General features: G+C 39.5%; 2 protein-coding genes across 2 annotated transcripts in view; one reads left to right on the top strand and one right to left on the bottom strand.

The window, feature by feature from the left end:
- LOC118822772 (cyclin-dependent kinase-like 5) overlaps positions 1–10,938 on the top strand; it is a 119,311-nt gene extending 108,373 nt beyond the window's left edge. Inside the window, exons 15-18 of the mRNA XM_036592043.1 lie at positions 708–813; positions 2,075–2,197; positions 6,572–6,751; positions 7,343–10,938. Coding sequence (XP_036447936.1) covers positions 708–813; positions 2,075–2,197; positions 6,572–6,751; positions 7,343–7,702 — 769 coding nt within the window. The 3' untranslated portion in view covers positions 7,703–10,938. The remainder of the gene's footprint in view (positions 1–707; positions 814–2,074; positions 2,198–6,571; positions 6,752–7,342) is intronic.
- A 3,675-nt stretch (positions 10,939–14,613) lies between these two features.
- Positions 14,614–24,982, bottom strand: LOC118822900 (retinoschisin-like). The gene is made up of 6 exons (XM_036592229.1): positions 24,870–24,982; positions 24,694–24,784; positions 18,960–19,164; positions 16,931–17,072; positions 16,186–16,381; positions 14,614–14,766 (listed from the first exon to the last, which is right to left on the bottom strand). The coding sequence occupies exons 1-6, from the start codon at positions 24,980–24,982 to the stop codon at positions 14,614–14,616; spliced, it is 900 nt and encodes a 299-aa protein (XP_036448122.1).
- Positions 24,983–27,325: the final 2,343 nt, after the last annotated feature.

Consider the following 27,325-nt stretch of genomic DNA (forward strand, 5'->3'; position numbering starts at 1 on the left):
GCGTCATCATACCAACATTTGCCTGACTTCATGCTGCTATTGGGCATGTACCACTATGAAGCACAAAACAGCACAAACATGTGAAAGCAGCATAACACTGCAACAACTAGCCCTGCTGTGTGGTGACTGTACTGCGGCTCTCACTGTGTTGTTTTCATGCTTCAGAATGGTGCCATATTACAGCCACCAAGAGAGTTATAGAGGTGAATTCTCTGAACTCAAATGAAAATACATCTGAAATTCTTTACATATGAATACTTTAAGAAATTTTCATGATATACGATAAGTCACAATATTTATTTTTTTAGATATCTGATCAGTTGGAACAGAGCCCTTTTAAAAAATACTATCAAAAACTATGAATTCAGTCATTTTTATTAAATATTTGGCATACTGTGTTGCACTAAATCCAGTAAAATGGGACTAATTTTGATCTCTTTGTAATGAAACATGCAGTTGGTCAGCGTTCTTCAGAAAAGCACATTATATTGTATTGTGGCATAATTTATCATGATAATGACATATATTGTCATATTGCCCAGCCCTAAGTAACAGTCAATAGATAACTTGATAATGGAAATAATCAAAATTAGTTACAATCCTAGCCAGCTAGCAGAGATTGTATGGGCATTAAACCCTTTAACAGGAACCTCCAGGGGTCACTATCTGAGGACAGTGACCCATACAGGATTTACATGTGTTATTAGGACGGGGCCTGAGCCGCTGGATTTGAGTCCGCCAGAGCCAGCCAAAGAGAAGGAGAAGCAAGGCTTCTTCAGAGCAATAAAGAAGAAAAAGAAGAAATCTCAGACGGTCAGTCTTACCTCACCGCACCATGTGGTGTTTCTTGTCTGTCGTCTGATGAGTGTGTGTTTGTGTATGTAATGTAAATATTTATGTTTTTTTGTGTTTTGATTGATTTTCTTTTGTGCTTTTTCAGCTGTTTTTCGATGTATTAAGTTTGCAGATTGTATGGATTATATGGAGGCATGTCTTATGTTCTGTGTGCATGTGTATGAATGTTTACATGTGCACATGCAATATACACTACCATTCAAAATATTAACAGAAGATATTTCTAGATGTTTAAGTTTTTTGACAACAGGAAGTTTTTAAATGATAACTAATCTTGAAGTTATCTACCTCATGATTTGTTCGTCACACTTTAAATTCGAGACATTCTGGATATTGTTTTGTTATAACTATGTTTTACAGCTTTCTCAGTCATTTTAGAATCTTATACAGCTGTGTTCATTGTATTGGACACACATAACATTGCTTACATCTTACTATTAATTATTTTATATCTGACTAATTAAAGATCACCAACATAATACTGTGTTAAAGTCACAGACCACCCTTTATTTATTTAATTTCCAGTCAAAACAGGCATTAAGTACAAGTAATTCACATTTCAGGTGATATTTCTGATGAGATTGGATAAAAGATCCATTTGCATAAGGAAGGAGAACGTCAAAAGGAAATCTCAAAAACCTGAGTTCAAAAAAATTATTAAAAGACACGGAAAAAACGAGTCTCCTAATAACTGTGCAAGACCTGGTAGACCACCAAAACTGTCACTATCAAAGCACCTAAAGCTTTCATCTTTGAGAAAGAGACTGAAGCTCCACTTTTGCTTCAGATCTTAAAATTCACAGGTGTTTCTGTCCATCCTTCCACTGTGAGAGGTCAACTCAATGCTATGAGTCTGTGTAGCTGTTGAGAAGCCCTCACTGAGAAAAGAAAACAAAATCAAACAAAAAAGCTGCTGGTGTTCTTAGAACAATGGACTGACCACCCCCGAGTCCGGACCTCAACATCACTGAATGTCTTAGGGATTACTTGGATCATGAGAAACAGAAAATGCAACCAACTTCTAAGGCTGAACTTTGGAGGTGTGGAAAAAAAATCCTGTAGATTTCTTTGAAAAACTGAAAGCAGTTCTCCTGAAAAGAATGGTAGCGTATGTTTGTGTGAGTGTGAGTGTGTTGCTTATGTGTGTAAGAACACTGAGGGCTGTGTAGAAGTGTGTGTCCTGTGTCCCACTGTCAGTCTTGTGCCTCTTGTATTGCAGGTGGATGCTGGAGAAGGCAGAAGTCCTGTGATCAAGAAATGTCTTTTCCCTCTGTTTAACTCAAAGACTAGCTTTAAACGTAACTCCTCTGAGAGAGTACCTCCCCTAGTGGCCTCACCGATGGTATAAATGTCCATTAATATACCGCCTAATACGATCTCAAATCAGAAAAGGTTGGGATGGTATGTTAATTCAAATTAAAACTGAGAACAGTGATCTGTAAATGAATTTTGATCTGTATTACATTGAACACAATACAACAGCACTTAGCTTTTCATGACCTTTACCTCATGAATATATATTTAAAAAAAAAAACACATTTCAGTTTTGATTCTTGCAACATACTTCAAAAAAAGGTGGGATAGTAAAGCATATCCCATTTTGCAATGTTGTCATTCCTTTTTACAACACTTAAAAGACGTTTAGGAACTGAAGACACCAAGTGATGAAGCATTTCAGGTGTAATTTTGTTCCAATTTTCCTCCAAGCAAGTTTTAAGGTGTACACCAGTACAGGGTCTTTACTGCTGCATTTTGCATTTGAAAATGTGCCACATGTTCTCTTTTGGGGAAGGGACTGCGGACAGGCCAGTTCAGCACCTGCACCCTCTTCCTCCGCAGCCATGCCACTGTAATGTGTGCAGAATGTGGGTTTGCATTGTCTTGTTGAAATATGCATGGGCGTCCCTGGAAAAGATGTTGTCTTGAAGGCAGCATATGTTGCTCCAAAATACTTTTCGGCTTCAATGTTGCATCACAGAAGTGTGAGTCACCTTTGCCAAAGGCAGTGACACAACCCTGTAACATGACAGACCCTGGCTTTTGGGCTTGTTGCTGCTAACAGTCTGGATGGTTATTTTCTTCTTGGATGGGAATATACAGCATTTATTTATTTAGACCAGAAATACTGATTCATCCGACCACAGCACACGTTTCCACTGTATGACGGTCCATCCCAGATGCCTCTGAGCCCAGACGAGTGGACGACACATCTGGACACGGTTAACATAAGGCTTTCTTTTGGCACAGTAATGTTTTAGCTGGCATTTTTGGATGTAACTACGTATTCTAGTGCTTTAGAAAGGTTTGCCAAAGTACTCCTGAGCCCATGTGGTTACATCACTTATAAATGAATGACGGTTCTAGGTGCAGTGCTGTCTGAAGGGTTGGGAAGGGGCAGTTATTCAGCTTAGGGGCACTCTTGCCCCTTAGACACAGAAATTCTCCAGATTCCTTGAGTCTTTTATTTATGTTATGCACCATAGAGGAAATATCCAGATCTTTTCCTGTCTTGCTTGAGAAACATTGTGTTTAAACATTTCAACAATTCTCTCACACATTTGTTGGCAAACTGGCGATCCTCGGCCCGTCTTTGCTCCTAAAGGTCTAGGCCTCTCCTGGTTGCTGCTTTTGTACCAAGTTATGATTACAATCACCTGTTGACATCATCTGTTTCAAGTTACATCATGTTTAATTATTTTATCTTATTACTAGCCCTACATTGCCCCCATCCCAACTTTCTTTGGAATGTGTTGCAGTCCTGAATGGCAAGAAGGGATGTATATTTACAAATGAAATGAATGACCAGACATAAAACACGAAATATCTTGTGTTCATACTGTCTGCAATGAAAGACAAGTCAAAGTAAATTTTAGAAATCACTGCTTTCTTTTTTTATTTGCGGTTTCCATACCGTCCCAACTTTTTCTGATTTGGGGTTGTAACACACCTAACATGCCTCAAACTAAACCTGTGCCATTGCATGCTTCTGACATTATTAATCAATACTGAATTCACAGGGAGAGATCGGTATTTGTATTCCGTTGTCACTAGATCCATGAGGTTGTCCTATAGTTTTTTTGTTGGTCTGATTTCTGCTAAAATGTAGAAGAGCAGTGATCAGATGGTTGCACTCTCTGTTTGTTACATCTTCACTGGGAAAGTATCATTTTTTTGTCTTTTGTGATATTATTTGTATCACAAGTACTAAATATGTTGCATTGTATTAAATTTTATGTATGTATGATAACCATTTTGTATCTTCCATCTAATCTCCTGTACCAAGCGCTAAGGCTGCACAATAATGACAAAACATATTGTGAATATATTGCCAAATATTGTGATACACCTCATATTAAAAAGCAGTGGGGAACCCTCAGGGCCTTTCAGTAAACTAAAAAAAAGGTTTTTTTTTATTATTATTTTTTTTTAATAGGATAGGAAAACAAAAAGGTTACAGTTTTAAACCAGAAAATTGTCCAATCAGGAACTCTGTGGTATCTAGGCAGACAAAGCCAAGCTAGCACTCCCATTGGAGAGGCCTTCTGGAGCTGGACTGAAGGCCTTACATGTTAGATTAATACTGCATTTAGATGGTCAATGGGAGGTTGTATGTTCCAGAACTAGTAAATACGTCATCACTCTGTTTGAGTCGTTGCCCACCACACTGAAAAGAAAGCAAAGAGATCTGTAGAATATATATCCTGTTTTTTCTTTGCTACATTAAAAAGCACATAGACCACATAGAAATGCACCGTTCACTGTCAGGTTTACAATTTTCCCTAGCAGAAGAGATGAAAGGTCACGTTATCCATTGCATCTAGAATCCCAAGTTTCCGACTTGTAAATACGACTTTGTTCGCAACTGCTTGAGTACAATTTACAAGTCGGAAAACCGGTATTTCCCAGTTTCCAACACCACTCAAACTACCACTCATAACTACCAGCAAAATTAGTAAATGACAGAATGACAGGTTAGTCCCATTGTAATCACATGTTGATTTTCAATAGGCGGAACCAATTTTTTAAGGAAACATAACGCTGTGCTTTCTGGAAGTTCTAGATACGTCACTAACTATGAATATGAGCGATAGCCTTACCAGGTTTCAGTTAGGGTTTGGATAAAAAGTAGCTCAGTGTTAGCTTAGTGCTGGCATGCTAGTAGAATCCTATACGGATGCTTGGCGAAATTAGCATAATAGTAGAGGTGTTTTTTTACATTTATGGCCTGAACTGAAGGCATAGCTCTAATAGTCATGGTTCTCCACAGTTAAAAAGATACCCTTGATGTAACATGATTAAGGACTGGCCCTCATTACTTTGCAAAAGTTCTCCACAATTCATCACATGAACCTTTTATTCTTCAAAAAACTGTAAATACTTTTGTGTGGAACACAATTCTCAGGATCAGGATTCTCATAACACATTATGAAAAAATATTAATTTTGTGGCTCATTTGCATATTTGTAATCTTCTGCGATATCAGAATTGCACAGGCCAGTTTGTGATGACTATTAACAAATGATATATTGAGCAGCCTTACTGAGCTCTGATTATTCAACAGTCTAAAATGAATGTTCTGAATTGTAGTTGAACTGTAGTGAGACCTCATAGATCTGGTGTTTCACAGGGCACATATAATGATGTAATTATGGAGGTGATGATGATGATGATGGTTATGTCATTCCAGATTCTAGCTGAGCAGTAGCCACAGCATGTATGATGTGATGAAGCTGCATGTGTAAATGTTGGAGGGGTTTACACTGGTTTTTCTGTGGTCAACTAAAGGTTCTATGCAATTCCAGTTGTGCTGGAGAGAGGCAGACCAGAGACCATTTGGACCAAATAAAAGGAAATACAATTCATTTTTACATTATTTTGTAAGCTTCACCATATTTACAGTTGTATGCAAATGTTTGGGAACCCCAGTCAAATGACTTGTTTTGTTGAATTTGTAAGAGAAAGATACATCCACACATCCTCTACAGAGAACACATTTTAATGCACAGTTACTGCTTATTTGCTGAATTAAAAAAAAACATGGTCTGTGCAAATGTTATGGCACATCTTATGATTTTATTTTTTAAATTTCTTCCAATATGTTAAACTTAGCAAACAAACATAAATTGTGCACTGAAATTTGAAAAATGCCTTTTTTTTTCGTTTGTTTCCATATTGAAGTTATTTAACTTTGACTTAGTAAATCAATAAACTATGTAATTTGACCAGGGGTCTTCAAACGTCTGCATATGACTATAAATTCACACATATTCTGTTCGCGCAAGAAAAAGCATCCAAATTTTTGATATAGATGTAGATGTTACTGTAATAATGGAAAACTATTTTCTACACTTACTAATACAAGTGGGGCTGTGTAGTATGGACTGTATGCTCCTCCACTTTCACCTAAAAGTTGAGAGAGTGTTATGCTGCGTTTGGATGGCCTTGTAACATTTTGAATTTTCGAGTTTACTACAAAGCTGCACCTGAGTGGCACCTGAATGAAAACAACTGCTATTTATCATTTAGTAATGTGACAGTTTTCCAACTGTACAAGCTGACAAGCTATGTCCAAATGCACCCTAGTGTAAAACTGAAAGATGGTCGCTTCTCCGCCTTTCTCCCATCAACTTCTGGGGTATACATGGTGGGTGGTCCTCGCTCGGGATTGGATGCTTTAGTGTGACTTAAAGCTTTTGTGTTGCACATCATTGGTCAGGTCCTCAATGAAGGCCCAGATCAGGTGGTGATGCAGAAGTCATCCAGGTCGTTCGGTCACCAGGGCAGCAGCAGGCACCGGACACGCAGCAGAGACCGCGAGAGGAGCCGGGACAGAGAGCAGGAACGAGAACGAGACAGCGAGTGGCCAGCCGAGAGGATATCTGAAGCCCACTCTCAGGTACTGCAGGGAGACCTCACCTTTACAAAGAAAATATCTACAAAGAACCTGAAGAGATGCACTGAGATTATAAGAATATTCTTAAAGCGGCCTTTTAAAAGAAGTTATTATCATATAGCCCGTCAGTTTATCTTGACTTTCCACATAAATCAAAAGTTCGGCGCTGGCTTTACACAGTAAAACTTTAGTTGCTTGAAATTAACATGAATCTAAATTTCACTTGAGTTGCACAAGTTTTTAAAAACTCCAATTACTAGATTAAATTGATGGATAACTCAATTACTTATATAACCAATCATGACGGCCTGACTCAAGAGCTTAACTTTGTAGCTTAGATTATAATTTTGAGAGGAGGTAAACACTGCAGTTAGCATGCTGGCCCTCAATCAGCACATATGGCTAGTATAATCCCAGACCGCAGAAAGAGAAGCCAAAGTGAAACCCATCTGGCCAGTCAGCTGAAAAGTCTCATCATAGCTGCTTGCTGATCTATGAAATATAGCAATTGAAATATGGAATGACTTTGAGTCTGAGGCGATGCTGATATTTTTGGTCATTTTTGGTGACTCTGCTCTCTTTTTTTCCTCTCAGAACCAGCCGCTGAAGTCTCTTCGCAAGCTCCTTCATCTCTCCTCATCCTCCTCCAACCAACCTGCCACCCCAGACCTGCGTTTCCCCCACTCTAACCCAGGTTCCTCTAAAGGGGGGAGCTTTGTGGAGTCCCGGGGTCATGTGGGAGGGGGAGGGGGGTCGAGCCAGGCCAAATCCCGTCAGTACCCTCTCCCAGGTCAACTGGAGTCCACGTGGCACTCGGCAGCTCTGGCCCGGGCCGAGGGAAACCCATACCCAGACCAGCTGGCCTCCAAAGCAGGCCAGAACGGACATGGATTCGGCCGCCCATCTCGATCACGGATGCCAAACCTCAACGACCTGAAAGAGACCGCTCTTTAAGCTGAGGGAGCGCAGAAAGCTCTTGAACCACAACGCCGCTCAGAGGCCTGGAGGATTAGAGAGTGAGGGACACTGTTCTTGACCTCTCTTGAATGCTAAGGGTAGGCCTGGACATGTCTTAATTTTTTTTTAATCTTCCATATTTAATAGAATTTGTAATATTATTTATGGACTTACTGTATTTTTTGTTATTGGATAAATATAATTTCAATGAAAATATACATATATATATATGTTTATGTAAGCATAAGATGTATAATTATTCTAGTTATAATACATTATTCTGCATATAATTCTTATATTTGGTTAAGGATGTTGAATGGTTTGTGTATGAAATATATAAGTTTATAAGAAGAGTATCATAATAACAAACGCTGCAACTTTTTGTGTTACATTTATTTTTAAACATTGGGTTAAACATAGGAGCTAAGAGCCAGATCTAATAATAGACTGACGTTTATCACTTGTTAGCTAATAAAATGCAACAGGCAACATGTCTGAAAGCTTTTAAAGGACAAGCCAGAGTAAAGTTCAGTAATTCTGACTCCTACCAAATCCTGCAGCGTCATACCACCACCTGCTGGCCGCAGTCGTTCACTGCATACTGTACACATCAAAAGTTTGCATAAGTTTTAAACAAAAAAGCTTGTTCATATGTGTAAAAGCCAGACTCCATTTGTATATTCTCAGGTTTAGTGTTATTTAAACACTGTAAATACTATTTTATTGCAATATTTTGAGACCAACACAGGAAAAATTAGTTTTTAAACTCCTTTCTCTTTAGAGATATAGTCTGAATATATGATTGTGTGGAGGAAAGTAGGTTCAATAATCAGCTTACTGCAATATGTAAACAATAAATAAATAAATAGCCACCACATCATCAAAGTAAAGCAGACTTTCTTTGAATAAGGCAAAAATATTTCAGTAAATACTACTATTGACTTGAGTGGTAGTAAGTAGTTACACAAGATGTCAAAAGCCAAGAAGATCTGTAAATAGCACAGAAATTGTGAAATATGCATCCGAAAATAAACTCTTTAAAGTGAGAGTTTGCAGGCTAATTAGCTGGATTTGGACTAATTGCTTCACTATTGTAAATATATTAGGTTTAGTTTGTATGGCATTAACACCAGCATCACACTACATACATCAGGAGTTCCTCAAACGCCAGAGACCCAGAGAGTTTCACAGCCTGCTTACTGACACACTTTTACTCCATCACGAATCTATAGCCTTAACTCCTGTGTTTCTCAGAACAAAATAAGAGCTCTACGCAATGTTGTCAAATGACTTCGGTTTTCTTAGGCTCTGGCTTTACACACTGAAACTTTTTTTGCAACTTTAGTTGCTTGAAATTTGCATAAAATCTCAGTTGGGTTGCATAATGTAAAATGTCCTAAAGCTCAGCTGCAACAGCTCTAAGTGTCTCAACTTCATGGACCTAATTTCATGAAATAGTCAGTCAAAATGCCAGTAATGTGACCAAATTGAATGACATACTTTTAAACCACGGATTTCACCGGGTCAGTGGACAAGAAAATAAAACAGAGGTTAATCTTACCAGTGGCGCCAACTATTGCTAATAGTGTCTATTTGTGCCACGATTTGTTCTTCTAGCATGCTTTTATTGTGATTTAAGTAGCTAGAGTCATTCTTCTCTTTTGACACCTCCTAATTTTACACAGAGTTTAGATTAATTGAGATCCAAATGATGAAAATTACTACAGAGACCAAGACGGCTAATTAATTTCCAAAGGTTTAACTTTATAGAGAGAACAATATAGTGCATCAAAAAATACAAGCTGCTGTTTTGGCTAATCAGTGGAGTAACTGAATGTGTTGCATGCAACTTTGAGTGTTTTTGAATTGATTTGTGTAACTGTCAAGTTGCATGAAAATCATGTTGCAGGCAACTCACAACGTGCAGGTAGTTGCATGAAAGTTTTACCATGTAAAACCAGCCTTAGGTTGGCTTTACACTGAAATTTTCATTAAACCTTAGTAGCTTGAAATTTATAACTACTAAATTTACCTGTGTCGCATAGTATATAGCATCCTGCAACTCAGTTGTAACAGTTGCGCTCCTCTCAGCTTCATGAAATAAGTTTCATAAAACAGCTGTTCAGGCCACATCATGTGATCATGTTGAACAACATTTTAAACGATAGATTTACAGAAGAGAGGGCTGAAACACGCGGGTCGATGAACCTGCCATGCATCTAGGACAGGAAGAGCAAGGCATCAATCATAATCATAACTTAATGGATAATTAATTATTCATTTTTAAAGGCTTAACATGCACAGAACAGATTAAAATGATCAAATATAGATATTTTCTGGCATTTTAAACAATCTCAATGACTGGAAAAAACAGCAACAAAGTTGATGCAAATATGCAAATGTAAATAACACGTCACGGATCGCTTTCTATATATCGAGAACGATATCACATATCAAAAATACAAACTAGTGGAGTAATCAAACGTGTTGCGTGTGACTGATTTCTTTTAAGTTGCTGTGTGTAATTGCCAATTTGCACCAAAGTATGTTGCATGCAACTAGTTGCATGAAAGTTTCACTGTGTAAAGCCAGCCTTAAAGTGTTTTTCAACCTAACGTTTGCCTGTATATGTGATTTGTATGCCATGGACAATAATTTTAATGCTTAGTAAAGGGTATTTCTTACAATTTCTTACTCTTACAGTTGAAGCCAATGAGCAGGTACTGAAGCAACTTCTATTGTAGAGCTGGCAGTATACTTTAATTAATTTTAATTAAAACAATGTCTTTTTAGGCCAAACAACACAGTCACTGTGTAGTTTGGTCTGAGGCCTCCCACTGTCTGTGATTGGTCCTAATCACTGCATTATTCATTCTGGAACCTCCCCAGACCATGATTGGTCCTAATCCCCATGTCATTCGTTCTGAAACCTCCTTTGATGTCAGTGGGTCCCATGCATAAAGTGGAGTTCTAGTGCACTTCTTTAAGCTTACTTACAACATACTTATGACAAGTGTTCAGCAGTAGTTCGGCGATACTTCGATTGCATTTCATTCTTTCATCATTTAAAGTGTACTGCTGGCTTGATTTTGAGTATACACTGACTGGCCGCTTAAGGACACCTCCTTGTCTCACACTCTTTGTCCATTTTATCGGCTCTACTTACCACGCAGGTGCACTTTGTAGTTCTTCAGTTACGGACTGTAGTCCATCTGTTTCTCTGCATACTTTGTTAGCCCCCTTTTACCCTGTTCTTTAATGGTCAGGACCCCCACTGGACCCTCACAGAACAGGTATTATTTGGGTGGTGGATCATTCTCAGCACTGCAGTGACATTGATGTGGTGGTGGTGTGTTAGTGTGTGTTGCGCTGGTCTGAGTGGATCAGACACAGCAGTGCTGCTGGAGTCTGTAAACACCTCGGTGTCACTGCTGGACTGAGAATAGTCCACCAACCAAAAATATCCAGCCAGCAGCGTCCTGCGGGCAGCGTCCTGTGATCGCTGATGAAGGACTAGAGGATGACTAACACAAACTGTGCAGCAACAGATGAGATACTGTCTCTGACTTCACATCTACAAGGAGGCCCAACAAGGTAGGAGTGTCTAATAGAGTGGACAGTGAGTGGACACAGTGTTTAAAAACTCCAGCAGCACTGCTGTGTCTGATCCACTCAGACCAGCACAACACACACTAACACACCACCACCACATCAGTGTCACTGCTGAGAATGATCCTCCACCCGAATAATACCTGCTCTGTGGTGGTCCTGTGGGGGTCCTGACCACTGAAGAACAGGGTGAAATGGCGCTTACAAAGTATGCAGAGAAACAGATGGACTACAGTCTGTAATAGTAGAACGATGAAGTGCATCTATATGATAAGTGGGGCTGATAAAGTGAACAAAAAGTGTAGAAACAAAGAGGTGCACTTAATAATGGTCATGTATGTGTCTATACATATATATATAAGCATATGTGGACATATGTGGAAATTATTGTCCGTGGTAATCAACCCTACAATATAGATGGAGCAGACTGAGATTAGGTTGAAAAACTGGAGTATTCCTTTAACAGTGCACTTTGAATACAGTTCTCAGACGAAAAGCTTGTGTCTCTTCCCACGATGTGGTGAGTATTATCGCACACACTGTACAATAACGATCGCAGCATCTGTAACTTAGGGTATCACGACCTATCTAGGAGTCTTTTGCATCATATTTGTGATATATATGCAGTCAATATATTCCAGGCACTGCGACTTAAGACGTGACAGTGGACCTCTGTCTCTGTTGTAAACTAACTGTAACCTGGGATAAAGGGTTTTTACCATAGACACTGGGTGTATTACACTAATACCAATGTGTGACTATTCATTTGGTTATATTTATAGCAGCGTATCAGCTATTGAAAACAAGTGAAAAGATTTTATTTGATCTAATAGAGACATGACATGGTAGCATAGATTATTAATGTTTCATCTGCAGCAGCGAGTATTTTTTTTTTTTCACAGGTTAATGCCGTTACTAGGGAGACGCTCAGTTCTCAAACTGTTTCTTGTTTACACCTGTTATGAACAGTAATCTCTCTCAATAAACCTTGTGGACTCTGTTTTCATTTCCAAAAGCGGAAATCGGGGTCATTCTTCAGCGTTCCTGCTGCATTTCCTCCGATTTATCTTTGCCAGTGAATCATTCTCTACCTCTCGCTCTCTCTGGCCACCTCTCTCTCTAAATCATTAGCATTGTCACTGTAAATAATGAATATTCAGGTTCATCTGCCCTGTGACATTCATTAATATGCGACATCTTAAGATTTAAAGGAACAGTACACCAAATTTATGATGGCTAGATATGTGTTCTAAGACAAAAGTGTATGTAAATGGTGTTGCCAAGTACGTTTTACTTCCTTTAATGCAAATACATCATCTACGTTTTGTGAATCTTTCAACATACTGTACATGTTCAGTCGCTTCAGGTATTATCCAGGGACGTTAGGAATGAGGGTCTTCATCCAAAGCAGAGAGCACATTGTTTTGCAGATTTCAGAAGGTGTTTGATGAAATTGTGGGCTTCCCAGATTTCACCACTGGAAAAATATTCATCTGGAAATTATGTGCACGTTTTAAATGAACTTGTTTCAAATGTGTACATTATTTCCATCATTTTTTAATTTAATTTCCAGTCGTTTAAAGCAATTAAGTACAAGTTACTCGTTTTTCAGTGTCAGAAAAAAATAAGAAACACATCTAATAGAAAATTACACTGACGCCTCCAACATTATGTATAATATCAAATCTGTCAGTAGTTAATTTGTCCGTTCTTTACTTTTGTGCGCTCTACTGCCACTCTTTCATCCTTTTATTCTTACAATCAATGTGAATCGGAAATCAGAACACATTTTTCTTCCTGAACGTGACTCCATGATGATTTCCAAGTGAAACAGGAAAATATTTGTGGACAGGACATGATTTTATCTATCAGGGTTTGATTGGATCATGAAAAGTGAAACCGACACCAAGTCATGGGGGACTCCCCTGCAACGCTATATTTAGCAGAAAAGCCCAAAAAAAAAATCTGATTTTGTCCATTTTTTCTCTACATTTGTGTATTTTATGTAGTTTCTCACATAATATAACATCATTTATTATTGGTTGAAAACTTTTCTTTTTGCTTTTCTTACATTTTCGCAGCACAAGAAGAAGAGAACACCATCAGGTTTTTGTAGAAAAAATATAAAATCAGTATATTAGCTACATGTATGTGAGGAAGAGATGGCCTGCCTGTGTGTGTGTGTGTGTGTGTGTGTGTGTGTACATATCACCCCATCACTCGTGTTTCCAGTAGAAAAGACCACTCAATACTATGAGTCTGAAAGGATGTGTAGCTGTCAATAAGCTCTTACTGAAAAACGGAAACAGACCAAATAGAAGAACATTTGTGCTAAAACACCAACACTGAACACTAATACTAGACATCTGAGATGTAGAGTAAGGTTTCATAGACTAATCAGTCTAAATTTGTCATTGGGATTACTTGGATTGTGAGAAGCAAAAAACCAACCAACTTCTAAGACTGAACTTTTGTAGGTGTGGAAAAACATCCCTGCAGATTTCTTTGAAAAGCTGAGTCCCTGGAAAGAATGGAAGCTGTAATAATGGTGAAGTGTGGACACACTAAATACTGAACATGCCATTATATTTAGTTCTTTAGGCTTCTGTGGATTTGTAATCTGATTCATGCTTTTTTCCTGATGCGGAAAAAATAATATTTTGTATTTAATGGCTGGATAATTAAATTGACAGGAATCAGGGTTGCACAACTCTGGTCCTGGAGGGCCAGTGTCCAGCAGAGTTTATTGGTTCCCCTACTCAGACACACCCACTACACCTGTCAATTTACAGATGAGTTGAATCAGGTATGTTTGAGCAGGAACATCAACAAACTGTGCTGGACACCAGCCCTGCAGGACTGGAGTTGTGCACCCCCCTCCTAATATAAATGAAGGGGTGGTCTCTGACTTTTGCACAGTTCTTTACTTCAGTTTACAACCTTTTTGCAATAATAATTTTCATATATTTTATTCATGTGGGAAAAGATGTACACATTTGTATCAAGTAAATTCAATGTATTGCTTTTTTCTGTGTACACTCACATTTACATACACACAAATTGACAAAACACAGTAATACACTTTTCATTCACTCAGCCTGGATGTTACATCTCTCTCATCATAATGACTATGTGATTCATTTGATTACATTTGCTGGAACGAAATGTCAACCCTTTTGGGAGGTTAGTAGACGATAACATTGGTTTTGTTTGTTTTCTAACGACACCCTAAAGTCACGTACAACGTGAGTAAGAGAATATAGTCCTAAAACACTGGGATTGATCTCTGGCAGCCTTGTTCAGGTGCATTTGTTCATGCACGTGAGCACCTCCATGCGGATGGCGATGCGCGTGTGCCATCCCAGAGGCAGCAGGCGGATGTAGCGTGCCACGATGGGTGGCCGCAGCAGGTTCTGCACCATGGAGGAGCGGTCAGAGTTCCCATAGAACACCTGAGAGAAGAGAAACAGACCAGTGAGACAGACACAGTCTTTTATTTCTCACTTTCACTCCAGTGACACCCAGCACAGCATGTCTTTGTTGAATTAACCCTTACAAGTTGCAGTTGTGGTTACTTGTGGAGCTTTTCCTCCTGTAATATGATTGGCTAGCCGCATTTTCTCTTTTTCTCTTTGATTGGCTTGTTAAAGTGTCCATTCAATTTTCTCTCCTGCAATCTGATTGGCCAATTGAATTATCAATCCTGCTCCCTGATTGACTAATTGAATTTTCTCTCCTGTAGCATGATTGGCTAACTGAATTTGTTTGATTTTCTGTCCTGCGATCTGACTGGCTAGTTGAATGATCAAACAATCTGATTCACATACTGAATTTTCCCTGCTGCCCTCCTGTGCTATTTTTTAATTCTGCAGTCTGATTGGCTAATCCTGCATTTACTTTGGTTGGTTGAATTTACCACCCAGTTGTGATTTGCTAGTATTTTCCCTCTGGTAATCTGCTATAGCGCTATGTAACTTTGGTGGAGTGAGCATGAAACCTCTCAGAAGAGCTGCGTAACGCTTTACGGCACCACGTCACACACAAACAACTATGGCTCTTCAGCTAGCTATAAGAAGAAGCTCTGTATTTCCTGAATGAACATCATGGCAGAGGCTGCGAAGAGGCTGAAGAAGACATCAGAGGAAGTGAGGAAGAGAAAAAGAGAGAGTGACCAAGCAAAGACTGGAATAGAGTTCATCTTAGACTGGATTTTACTTGTTGGCGAGAACTAAAAGAGATACAAGGATGCAAGACAGATGCTGAGCTGGCCTTCTTCCTGTTGGACTAGTAAGTATAATAACTTATTGGCTGGCTCACTTTGTCTTGTGTTGTTGCACTTGCTTGATGTTTTGCTGTGTTAGCAAAGTTGACGACTCCCTGGTTTTTGATCATAAGGTAAGTCAGCCTATTTCAACAGAGGTTTAGACGCTAACTAGACATCCTGAGGTGATGTTAGCAAACTTGCTAGATAACACACTCAGACATCAGTACTGGTAATAAGTGCTCTTGTGTTGGTTGCTGTCTAGCCATGTTGGCTAGTTTGCCACCCAAGTTTCACTTTGTGACAATGGAATCCAAGTTTTTTAAGCTTGTTTTAGTTGACTAGCAGTTCTTCGTCCATTAGCATTACTCAGCATTCTTATGTTATCATCACGTGTTAGCAGCATATTGTCTCTGGTTCATGTTTCATCAGTCTTTCTCAATCTTATGCATAATAACATTGAAAGTTATTTGACTGGCTGGTTGAATTCTCCCTGCTGTAATCTGATTAGCTAGTATCAGCCCTGTAATTTAGTTGGCTAGTTGAATTTTCATTAAACATGTACCACTGAAAACATGTAGGCATGTAGGACCATATTCATGTTTCTCACCCTGTTGTTTCCTGTCTGGTCTTTGTAGTAGATCCAGTTGAGGTGCTCAAAGGTGCGGTACTGCAGGCTGTACTTGGTCATCCACTCATCTGCATCACAGCGGCCCTGCGTGAGAATCCCTGAGACCACTCGCACCTCCAGCAGGTCAATCTGCAGCCACTGGTTAGTGTCCTGGAACTTAGACAGCCATGCACAGCTGGAGAGAAGAGAATAGGAAGGACAGAATAGAATATTATAAATCATTTTCAAATCAAGTGTGATTTCTCAGTTACTTTTCATTTAAGGAAAATGCTGTATATGCATTTGTAACAATTTTGGTTATAAAGAGTTTTTGGGAAAAAAAACAGTGAATGTTAATATAATAATATAATATTAATGTAAATACTTAATAATGCTAATCATTTTTATTTCTCTAATAAATTTTGTGCTGATGAATAAAGCATTGATGTTTCTTGCATGTATTAAGCCCACTCCCAACAACATCATCATCATTAAAAAAGAAAATTTTCAAACATGGTCTATAATGAGTTTTGCATCGAAACCCTTCGTAAACACTCAAAGTAATAGCAAATTTATGTAAAGTGTCTTCTATAAATATCTGGCAAGCCATGAACCACTTAGAAACCTCTTTATTTTTGTGTTATGCCAGTCAGTGTTGGCTAAACTGTGTAAATTTGTGGATTTCGAGAGTGGAGTGCAGATAAAGCTTATGTGAATATAGCTCAGGCCAGATACAGAGACTCACCCGTATCCCTGGCTGTTCAGACGGGCTTTGCCAGGCGTCCAGGCAGAGAACCAGCCCACATACTGTTCCTGATTAGAGCAGGCGATCTGGTCTGAAGTCACCAAGCCAGACTCGAAGCCCAGGGGCTTGTGGTAAGGGCATTCTGAGGACACACAGAGAAAGAAGCAGTGAGGGTTTGGGTTTCCACACACAGATAAACCACTCACTGAATTACTCCACAGTTTACTCCACATTGTTCAGTGAAAAGCATTTTGAGCCTCGTAGCCTCCTTGCCTTGAAACCTAGTCTTTTCACTCATAGCTCGCTGAAACAAGAGGACATTTTCTGTCAGACGTGCGGACAGACTTTCAATCAATACCACATTTGCATTTGTAAGTAGATGAAGAGATATTTTATTTTAATTTGATTTTTTGTTGAAAAAACATTGCGTATCATTTTGCCTTGGTTCTCTCATTTCATGACATTGAAATAAATGGAAAAAGTCAAACCTGTCAATGCAGAATGTTTGGTGGGTAAAATCATTGTCCATTTTATCAGGAACATCTACCATATAAAAGCCAGTTACTGTCTATAGTCCTTGTGTTGCTGCACAATTTTTCAGCCCCCCCTACTAAGCGACCACCATAGGACTTCTACTGACCAGATGTTATTTGGATGGTGGACAGTAAAACTCCAGCAACCCCACTACGCCTGATACACTCATACCAGCACAACACACAATACCATATCACTGCCATGGTTGTGTCACTGCTGTGCTGATGATGATGCGCCACCCATTTAACATCTGGTAAGTGGTCGTCCTGTGGTGGTCCCATTCCACTGATGTTTGGGGTGGAAGCGGGCTTATAAATGATACAGTAACAGGGCTTCAGTCAGTAACTGTAAATCTTCAACCTTCACCTATATTGTAGGTGTTTCTGATAAAATGGCCAATGAATATATATGTATAATGTATAATATATAAATATTTGTGTGATGTTTTTATTATTTTGTACATTCCCTGAAAATTGAATGTACATTTGAATAGCACAGTAGAAGGACAGGAATAACTCTAGACTTCTACAGGTTAACCAGGACCATACTTGCTCTGTACTTGGATGTCCAGCACCACATGTCGAGTCCAGCCTTTATCACATAAATAAAAATAAGGAAACAGTTGCCTATTTACTCCAGGCTTGAGATGCAGCAGCCACCTTAGGCTGCTCAGGTGACCTTTCCAAACATTGATAATTACACAGAGCTGCAGTACATGTGTCCTCACGTGTGCTCTCATGCTGGCACTCAGGTTACTGTGGTGTGCTTTGGGTACAGAGGGGAACACAGGCCCTATTCTGAGCCCTGTAATCTTACCATCACATCACTGCATTAGTAATGAGATTACATGCTGGCAGCCTGCCTTTTCTCTACCATTACCCTCTTCCTTCTGACTCGCTCTCTACCCTCTGCATTCTTCTGCAGTACTCTAACCGTACTTTTACCTTGCACGCCTAAAACCATGGTTATAGCAACTGTTCCTGTATAATACATGAACCATCATCATCATCATCATCATCATTTAATGTTAGTAATAAAATGGAATGTTCAATTATTTGTTTAACAAAATAAACAGAATTAAGCTAAAACACTACTTAAAGCGAAAGGACTTTAGTCTAAAGCTCAGGTCAGTCAAAAGTTTTGAACTCTGACTTTGAACCAACTCAGCAGAGTGATCCCTATAGGACAGGTTTCCTAAGGATTAAGCCTAGTCATGCATTTTATTTATTTATTTATTTATTTATTTATTGCTTTTCCTGTAGTGCCCTCGCACATGAAAGTAAATCTGACAGGTTTTACACTTTTAAAAAAATCTGTTTTACAAAATCTGCTGCGCTATGCAGTGTCATCATAGTGACAGTCAATACCGGACTTGACTAGATTGCTCCGCCCAGTGTTATTACAGTGCCAATACAGCTGCCTACATTTAAGACCAGTGTACTAATTTTGCATGCGCTTCAGAGCCCTGCTGGTGACATCCTGGGTGCAGTGTCACCTGGCATGCAGTCCATGAGGCGACTGTAGGCAGGTGATGGGGGGACGGAGGTGGTGTCTAGAGGTGAGGTTATGGTGGGCTTGCTGGGCACAGACTCCGCTTCACAATCACACGTGCACGCTCTCCCGTTAGCTGAACCCGTCCATGGTTCCATCACCTGCTGCTCTTCCTCCTGCTCCTCAGCTTCGTCCCCTTCCTTCTCTTCCTGTCTCACACATACAAAAATTTGCAGAGGAAACACCAACTAAGAGGTGTAACCTTGTAATAGTCTTCAACATCATTGACATTTCCTTGTTTTTTATCTTTTCTTTAATGTCTTTAACGAGCCATAATTCATTTTTCACAACCTCTCTTTATCCGTTACAGTTAAACAGGCTGTTTTCATTACTGTGCCTTTAAGACTGATATATGTAAATACCAATATTATAAATGTACATCTGTTCTGATTGGCTGCTCTGTAAAGCAGTCCAGGCTGAAAGGTGCAGTAACAACACTGCTTATCACTTCAATGGGAATGGGTGGGCTAAGCTGCTGAGCTGACATCACAACCATGATTCATTCAAAATGGCAGCTTAGTTTCTCTCTACAGATGGACTGGGGGAGTGAACGGTATGTTTTGAAACTTTAACAGTGTTTACATACTACATCAAACAGTTTATTTTAAAAAAAAAAAAGCAGAGAAAATTTGGTTGCATGTGATATTAACCTTGGGATGATAACAAAGTGCCTGATCTAACACAATTTACTGCTTTTTCTTTTTTTTACATGCCAGATTTTAATTGCTACAATCATTCTAATTTATGCCACATTCAAAGTATTATAACACATTTTCAGTCTGGCAAAGAATGCTGAGGAATATGCAAATAAAAAAAAATCTCCAGTACATGAGATCTGCTCTCCAGTAGAGTAATATGGCTTGTCCAGAAGAAGGGCCAAACCAATGTGGAGAACAATGGATGTTACCACTGTTACATTCAGTCCGTGCAGACTATAGTTATCATTACAAATTATTAAGTAATATTAGAAACTTAAAAGTTGGTAATTGTATAGAAATGTTATTACCATCAGGGAAAATGTGTATGGTAAGGCTTTGTAACAAACACAAGTAGTACTTCATAACTGCATTTGGATCATAAAAATATTGCTTATCACAATAAAATATTGCTTATCACAATAATTCTGCAGACCATAATTGTTTTTTCTAAATGTACATCCTCGGCCAAGCTTATGTGACACAGCCCCTTTAGACTTCATGTTCTCTCAAGTTATTTCTTGCTTATGCACTTTCAGCAACATAAAGTCTTCAGTTCTGCAGTGAGACCAGACTTAAACATTCAAGAAATCTGCCTCATAATAGTGTTTAACTAATTCACTGACCCACCGTTGGTCCAAACTGACTGACCCACCGCAGAACTGTGAAGGAAAGAAGCGAAGGCTCTGAATGACAGAGAAGGAAAAAGCACTTACCTCCTGGCTGTCCACTCCAATAAACACTGCACAGGCAACCCAGACCACGGCAGGAGAAAGAAAGGATAGAATGGGAAGAGTGAGAAGAGAGAAGAAAGGGAGAGATGGACTAATCTTATGACAATGCTAACATTTTACTCTTCAGTTTCCAAAATCCAATTTACAATTGAGTCCGTTTATAGAGCTACTATGAGAGTAACTATGCCTCTGGCAACAAAGCTCAATAAATAAGCCTAAATCACGGCTGTTGCTAAAAGACTTTGGGATACTGAAAGGTTTTAAAGGATTGGTTCGGTCAAAAAAGCTAATGTTGCTAACAGTGAATAAGAGCAGATAACCAACAACTAGCATTATGCAGATTGAGCCATAGTGGTTTCTAGCTTCTGTTTGTTAGCCATCTTAACATGTTGGGTCAAGCTATTCCTTTTTGTATAGGACATGTCCATCTGCAGTATACTGGCCACTGAGGCCTTTGCTGTCCTGCTACCCGTTAGAGCTACACACACCGACACACACACTTTACCATCAGTTAAGAGCAGCAGGGTCAGCAGAAACACACTCAGAGCCTTTAACTTCATCCTCCTTTTGAGTGCTGGACTGCTGGACTTCTGGACTGCTGGACTGGACTGCCCAGCTCACTGCCCAGGCAAGCAATTTGGATTACAGTAATCCACAATCACAAGGCACTGCTCAACTCATCCAATAATACTCCTTATCTCCCTTTCTCTCTTTCTCTCTTCTCTCTTTCTGACGTTTGGCCACACCACCAGCGCTTACATCCAGCAGACCATGACGGAAAAAATGCTGACAAGACAAATGATATTGACTGCAGACACAGCGAAAGCTGAAAAGGCAACTCTTAACTCTTATTCACCGTAGTTCACATTTCATTTTAGATTGAGAGAAATAAATGAAGTTAACCCAAACAAATCAACAATGAAAGAAGTTTGCCACCACTGAGTCCATTAGAGTCTCCAAAAAGGCACATATTAATATTCAGACTGTATTTACAAATCTGTTTCCAAAAACATTGGGACGCTGTGCAACATGTAAATAAAAACAAGATGCAATGATGTACAAATCATTTAAGCCATATATTTAATTGAAAATAGTACAAAGATAACATATTAAATGTTCAAAATGACAAATTTTATTGTTTTTTGAAAAATATATACTCATTTCGAATTTGAGGCCAGCAACACGTTCCAAAAAAGTTGGGACGGGGGCATGTTTACCACTGTGCATCACCTCTTCTTGTAACAACACTCTGTGAGCGTTTGGAGTAGATGAACTGCTGTAGTTTTATAAGTGAAATATTTTCCCACTCTTGTTTGATTTAGGATTTCAGCTGCTCATCAGTTCGGGGTCTCCTGTGTCATATTTTTCGATTCAAAATGCAGCAAATGCTTTCAGTGGTGACAGGTCTGGACTGCAGGCAGGTCAGTTTAGCACCCTGACTCTTTTAATACAGAGCAATGCTGTTGTAATACATGCAGAATGTGGGTTGGCTGAAGCAAGCAAGACCTTCCCTGAAAAAGACGTCATCTGGATGGCAGTATATGTTGCTCCAAAACCTGTATATATCATTCAGTATTAATGATGCCTTCACAGATGTGCAAGTCACCCATACCATGTGCACTAATGCCCCCCCCCCAATACCATCACAGATGCCGGCTTTTGAACTTTTCCATGTCGCATTGGTCTGTCTTAATGAGCTTGTGTCCAGAGAAGGCAGTGGCGTTTCTGGTTCCTGTTTACATATGGTTTTTTCTTTGCGTGGTAGAGTTCTAACTTACAATTGAGATTATTGTGTGGAATTAACTCCATCGATTCCCATGACTTGGAATCAAACAGCTCTCTAGCTACATCTCTGTACGTAGCCCTGCTGTGATTGGCTAGTAGTATCCTGCTTCCTGTGCTGTGATTTTCCAGTAGTTCATACTTACCACAAGTAATAGCCTGATGGCTGTCAAAAAATGCATTTCTTTCTTTCTATCTTTCTTTCTATCTTTCTTTCTTTCTATCTTTCTTTCTTTCTTTCTTTGTTTTAATAAGTAATTGTGGAGAATAAAGCTGATTAGGTTTTAGGTTAATACAGCAGTTTGCATTTTAAATTTAAAGTGTTCTAAAGACAATGCAACAGTGTTGTTCATGCTAATCACTATTTTTAAAAGGGGAATTCCACCAATTTTTCAAAATATCTGCATAATTCAGTGGTTGAGATGTAAACAGAGTCATTCAGAGTGGTTTGATATGAAATCATTCACTGTAGAGAAACTTACAGACTCTTTTCTTTCTGGTGTGCTGATAGGAACCAGGGGTCACAATGTCTACAACACAAATATGACCATTTCATTTACTATCCAAACCCACCAGTGAACCCACACGTGTGTTCTGAGTTTTTATATGTGATGATGATGATAAAATGTTTGGTTGATTTCTGAACATATGGACCGATGGACATTATTTGAACAGAAATGGTGATTTTAATGAACAGCTGTGACTAGCATGTGATTTTTGTATAGACCCTCTAGTGGTGTGAAGTTGTCACTGCATGATTTCCATCTAACACTTTTCACAGAGTGATTTAGTAACTGTGTGGTAAAATGTCAGTGAAAAGTGCAGCATGTCTGAATAAAACTGCTCCTCTGCTAAACTGCCATTCCAGCAGGATTTGAGATTTGGGAGCCAGTGTGTGATACCCAGTAATAGAGGACGGCAGTGCCTAATTCTTCTGCTTTGTCCCTCTTGGTTTTCCTCTTTGTTTTGTTTAATGAAGGTCTGATTACTCTCCTGAAATTCCTCTGCTCTGCTCTGTGTCTTCAGTTTAATTTAACTATTTTTCTATATTAAAAAGAAATGTTAAGAGGAACCAAAGCTCAAAAGGAGAACCTCCCCAAGAGCAAAGTGCAAAATACAGGGGTCTGGGACTCCCTAATTAAACCCTTGAATGTCTCAAAATGAAAATTCTGAGGGGTCCTTGAAAATAAACTTTTTATGAAGCTATGATGTCCATTAGGGAAAAATAGACACTCAAATACAAATTCGAGAAGGGTCATTTTTTGCACAATCAGTAGCTTCTGTCTTTGGTATCCTTAACTAACTAGAGATGCAGCACTGGTCTACCTCAGAGTGGCGATGGAGCAAACTGGTTCACTCAGTTGGTCCTTCATAGCCTAGCAACTGTAACTATGCCCTCATTCTCCATACCTCTGAAAAGCTTTACAGTGCGCCGCAGCATATTTGTAAATCTGAAAGACATTTCAGACATTTTGTTGCCACTGAAACCAGCTACAGCGCTGCCATTGCTATGGCGAGTGAGTTTGCAGCCATGCTAGCCAACACTGGAGTAGCCAGCCTACATGGGACCCCCAAATTCCAGGGGGTATTTCGTACATTTCCTAAAAGAATGAGGAAGAACCTCTGAGAGGAACCAAGACTCAAAAGGAGAAACTCCCTAAGAGCATGTGGAAAAACTGCTGAGAGGAAATAACACTCAAAAAAACTCCTTAAGAGCACAAGAAAGAACTACTGAGAGGAACCAAGACTACATAGGACAAAAACACCTTAACAGCATAAAAAAGAAATAATGAGAGGAATGAAGACCTGAAAGAAGAACCTCCCTGCAGTCACACAACACAGGACAGTAATAGTAATAAGGGTGTAAACAATATAACAGGAAGAATAAATATAAAAAATCCTATCTACAGACATATATACAAATAGAAAAATACAACAATCTGGAATAATATCTATAACCTGAGATGAAAAGACGCAGTGCAATAATGACTGTACAAGGAGGTGCAGGTAACGGCATATAATGACAATACTGAATAAATACGTGCAGATATTGGTACCAAAATAAAGTGTCTACTGAGGAGTGTCCAGATGTGCAAGATGCGCAATAAAGTGTGCAGAAAGTGCAATATGTGCAGTAAGGTGTCCTCATGTGCAGATGGATAAAAAGAAATACGATTTAGCATGAGATATGGAGCTATGATTTGTGATTTAACATGAGATTCAGATTCAGTCCTCATCTCTCCTCTGCCCTCTTCTCTCTTCTCTTCTGGCCCCCCTGGGAAGAGTTGAAGAACCTGATATCTCTTGGGACAAAGAATCTCCTAAATCTGTCAGTTGAGCAGCTCTGTGACAGCATCCTGCCACTAAACATGCTCCTCTTGTCCGTGATGATGGTGTGCAGTGGGTGGCCATCATCCTCCATAATGGAGAGCATTTCGTGTAATGTCCTTCTCTCAGCCACCTAAACCACAGAGTCCAGTTCCACACCGACCACTGACGCCACTTGCCTGACCAGCTTGTCCAGTCGCATCTCATCTCTCTTTTTCAGGCTTCCGCCCCTAGCACACCACAGCATAAAAAAGACAGCTGGCAACCATGGTCTGATAGAACATCTGCAGGAGCTTCCTACAGATGTTAAAGGACCTCAGCCTCCTCAGGAAGTAGAGCCGGCTTTGCCCCTTCCTGTACAGGATGTCTGTGTTGGCTGACCAGTCCAACCTATCATCCAGTTGCAGACCGAGATACCTGTAGGTCATTACCCTCTCCACTTCAACCCCCTCAATAGAGACCCTTTGTCTTAATAGCATAACGAAGAAATAATGAGAGGAACAAAGACCCAAAAGAAGAATCTCCCTAACAGCATGAGGAAGAAACGCTGAGAGCAACCAAGACTCAAAAGGAGAACCTCTCAAAGAGCTCCATGGGAGGAACCAAGTGTCGAAAGCAGACCCACACTAAGAGCATGAAGAACAACTGAGATGAACCAAGGCTCAAAAGGAAGAACACCCTAAGAGCATGAGGAAGAAACACTGAGAGAAACCAAGACTCAAACAGAACCCACCCTCACTGCATAGCAGAATGTTTAGTGTGAAACTGGACCCATTAAACCATAACTAACAAACACACACAACCCATAATGTTGAGTCTCCCATTCACAGAAATCCATGTAGGTTGTCAGGTCTTTTTCTCATCATTTTCAGGCCCGCTGCTAACAACAGGATATGTTTGTCTGATCGAGGTTTGCGTTGGGCCGTTTGTGCTGGTGTTAACGTTGAGGGGTTGTGGTGCAAAGCAACTTAAACAGGAGATGACACAGAGTCTGCATAGTATCTAGTCAAAGCATCAGAGCATACTTAATAAGACGATGAGATAAGATATTAAAATAACTTCATCTGTCCTGTAGCGAAATTGGTTTTGGACACACACAAAGTCTATCAGTAAAAACATTCAAATGAACACTCAAAGAACCCTTTGCTGATGAAATAGTTCTTTGCATCGCTAAATGATTCTTCAGATTGATGTAGATTGTGCTGTAGATGATTCTTCCATCTACAACCTTTAACAATAGTAGAACCCTTTTTGGTGCTATATACAGCACATTAATAACCATTTCATGATACAAAGAACCATTTAATCATGCGAAGGGTTTTTCGAGTGTTCTTGATTCTATATAGAACCATTTTCTTTACTAAAAACCCCTAGACGGACCATCTTTTTTAAGCTCCCTCATCTAACACGCTTGATCCACGTAATGAAGATCTTCAGGGGTGTCTGAACATTAGAGTTAGGTTAGTTGGATCGGGATTCTCCAGCATGGTAGATCTCCAGGACCAGGAATGAGCACACCCTGGTTTAAACGCTCTGGACAGTTCCTGTGACTAACACTGTGAACAGTTCTGATTCGGTATGTTTCTCAAGAAGCATTTCACACCAAACCACTCTGAATGACTTTAACCTCTGTTAAGAAAACTACATTCTAACTGAATCCATTGTTTACTGGTCTTGTAGAAGGTCTTCCCCATTTCACATTAGCTTTTCCTGCTTTAGCACATCTGAACCAACTCATCAGCTTCACTTCATGTTAGTATTGAGGAGGTAAATGTGTTTTAGACCTAAAACAAGCAGTCCAAAAGCTCTGAGCCTAGGATTGAAAAAACTGAGAACAGCCTGAACATTTTCATGTAAGCCTCAAAGGAGGAAAGTAGCTCCAGGCGAAAGCATCAAGAAAATGCAGAGATGCTGGATGAGTAACCTGCATAGACCTGCTCACCAGCAAAACCAGCATATGTTGTGTTTGGGATGCTGGTATGCTGTACATTCTTTTGTTCATTTGTTTTTGTTTTCTTTTTCATGGTCCTGCTGTAAAACTAAAAGAGGCCTTAATCAAGCAACGCTGATCCGTAATGTGAGTGCGAGCAAGAGCACAGTTTGATGGATCTTGCACAACACAATTACTGTAGTGGGCCCAGCGTACGTTCACTTGAAAAATGACCATGTGTTCTTTCAAAGAAGCTTGGCCGAATGCCCGGGGTGTATTGCAGATGCACACATAGCGGTATTGCAGTGGTGATGGATGATTACCTCACACCTGGCCATTCTCCACACAGTGCATTAGCCACGGCAGCGTGAACTGTTAGTAACTCGTGACAAATAGTAGTTTCTAAAGGGAAGCGCAACTAAGTGGATTTGCACAAACTTTGTTTCATTCGTCTCTCTCAGGCAGCCCCCGACTAACCAAGTAGTACAGCAATTAATGGATCCGTTTCCTACATTTTTCTTTCTTCTATTTCTTTCCTTCTTATGAGATATTTATGGTTTTATGTACCAAAACCAGCCATAATTCATTATACAGGATTGTTTTATTTCCAATCCTTCTTTATCCCATAGAAATGAACAGGGTGCTTTTTGTTACTGTGCTTTTAAGACTGATATATTTAAATGAACTCTGTTTTGGCTGTTCTGATTGGCCGCCCTGTATTGTAGTTCATTCACAAAGCAGTCCAGGCTGAAACACCCCTTATAACTTTTGAGTGAATGGGAGGAGCTAAACCGCTGTAGACAACAAGCTGAGTTTCTGTGTATGGACTGTATAGGAGCTA

Source organism: Colossoma macropomum, unplaced genomic scaffold, assembly GCF_904425465.1.
Source record: "Colossoma macropomum unplaced genomic scaffold, Colossoma_macropomum, whole genome shotgun sequence".
Lineage (NCBI taxonomy): Eukaryota > Metazoa > Chordata > Actinopteri > Characiformes > Serrasalmidae > Colossoma > Colossoma macropomum.

Coding starts and splice junctions, on each gene's coding strand:
- LOC118822900 (XM_036592229.1), bottom strand. CDS start 24,982: ATGACCTACAGGTATCTCGGTCTGCAACTGGATGATAGGTTGGACTGG. Junction 19,165..24,693: donor GTGTGGAACTGGACTCTGTG/GTTTAGGTGGCT, acceptor TGTGTGAGACAG/GAAGAGAAGGAAGGGGACGA. Junction 17,073..18,959: donor CCTCATGGACTGCATGCCAG/GTGACACTGCAC, acceptor GTGTGTCCTCAG/AATGCCCTTACCACAAGCCC.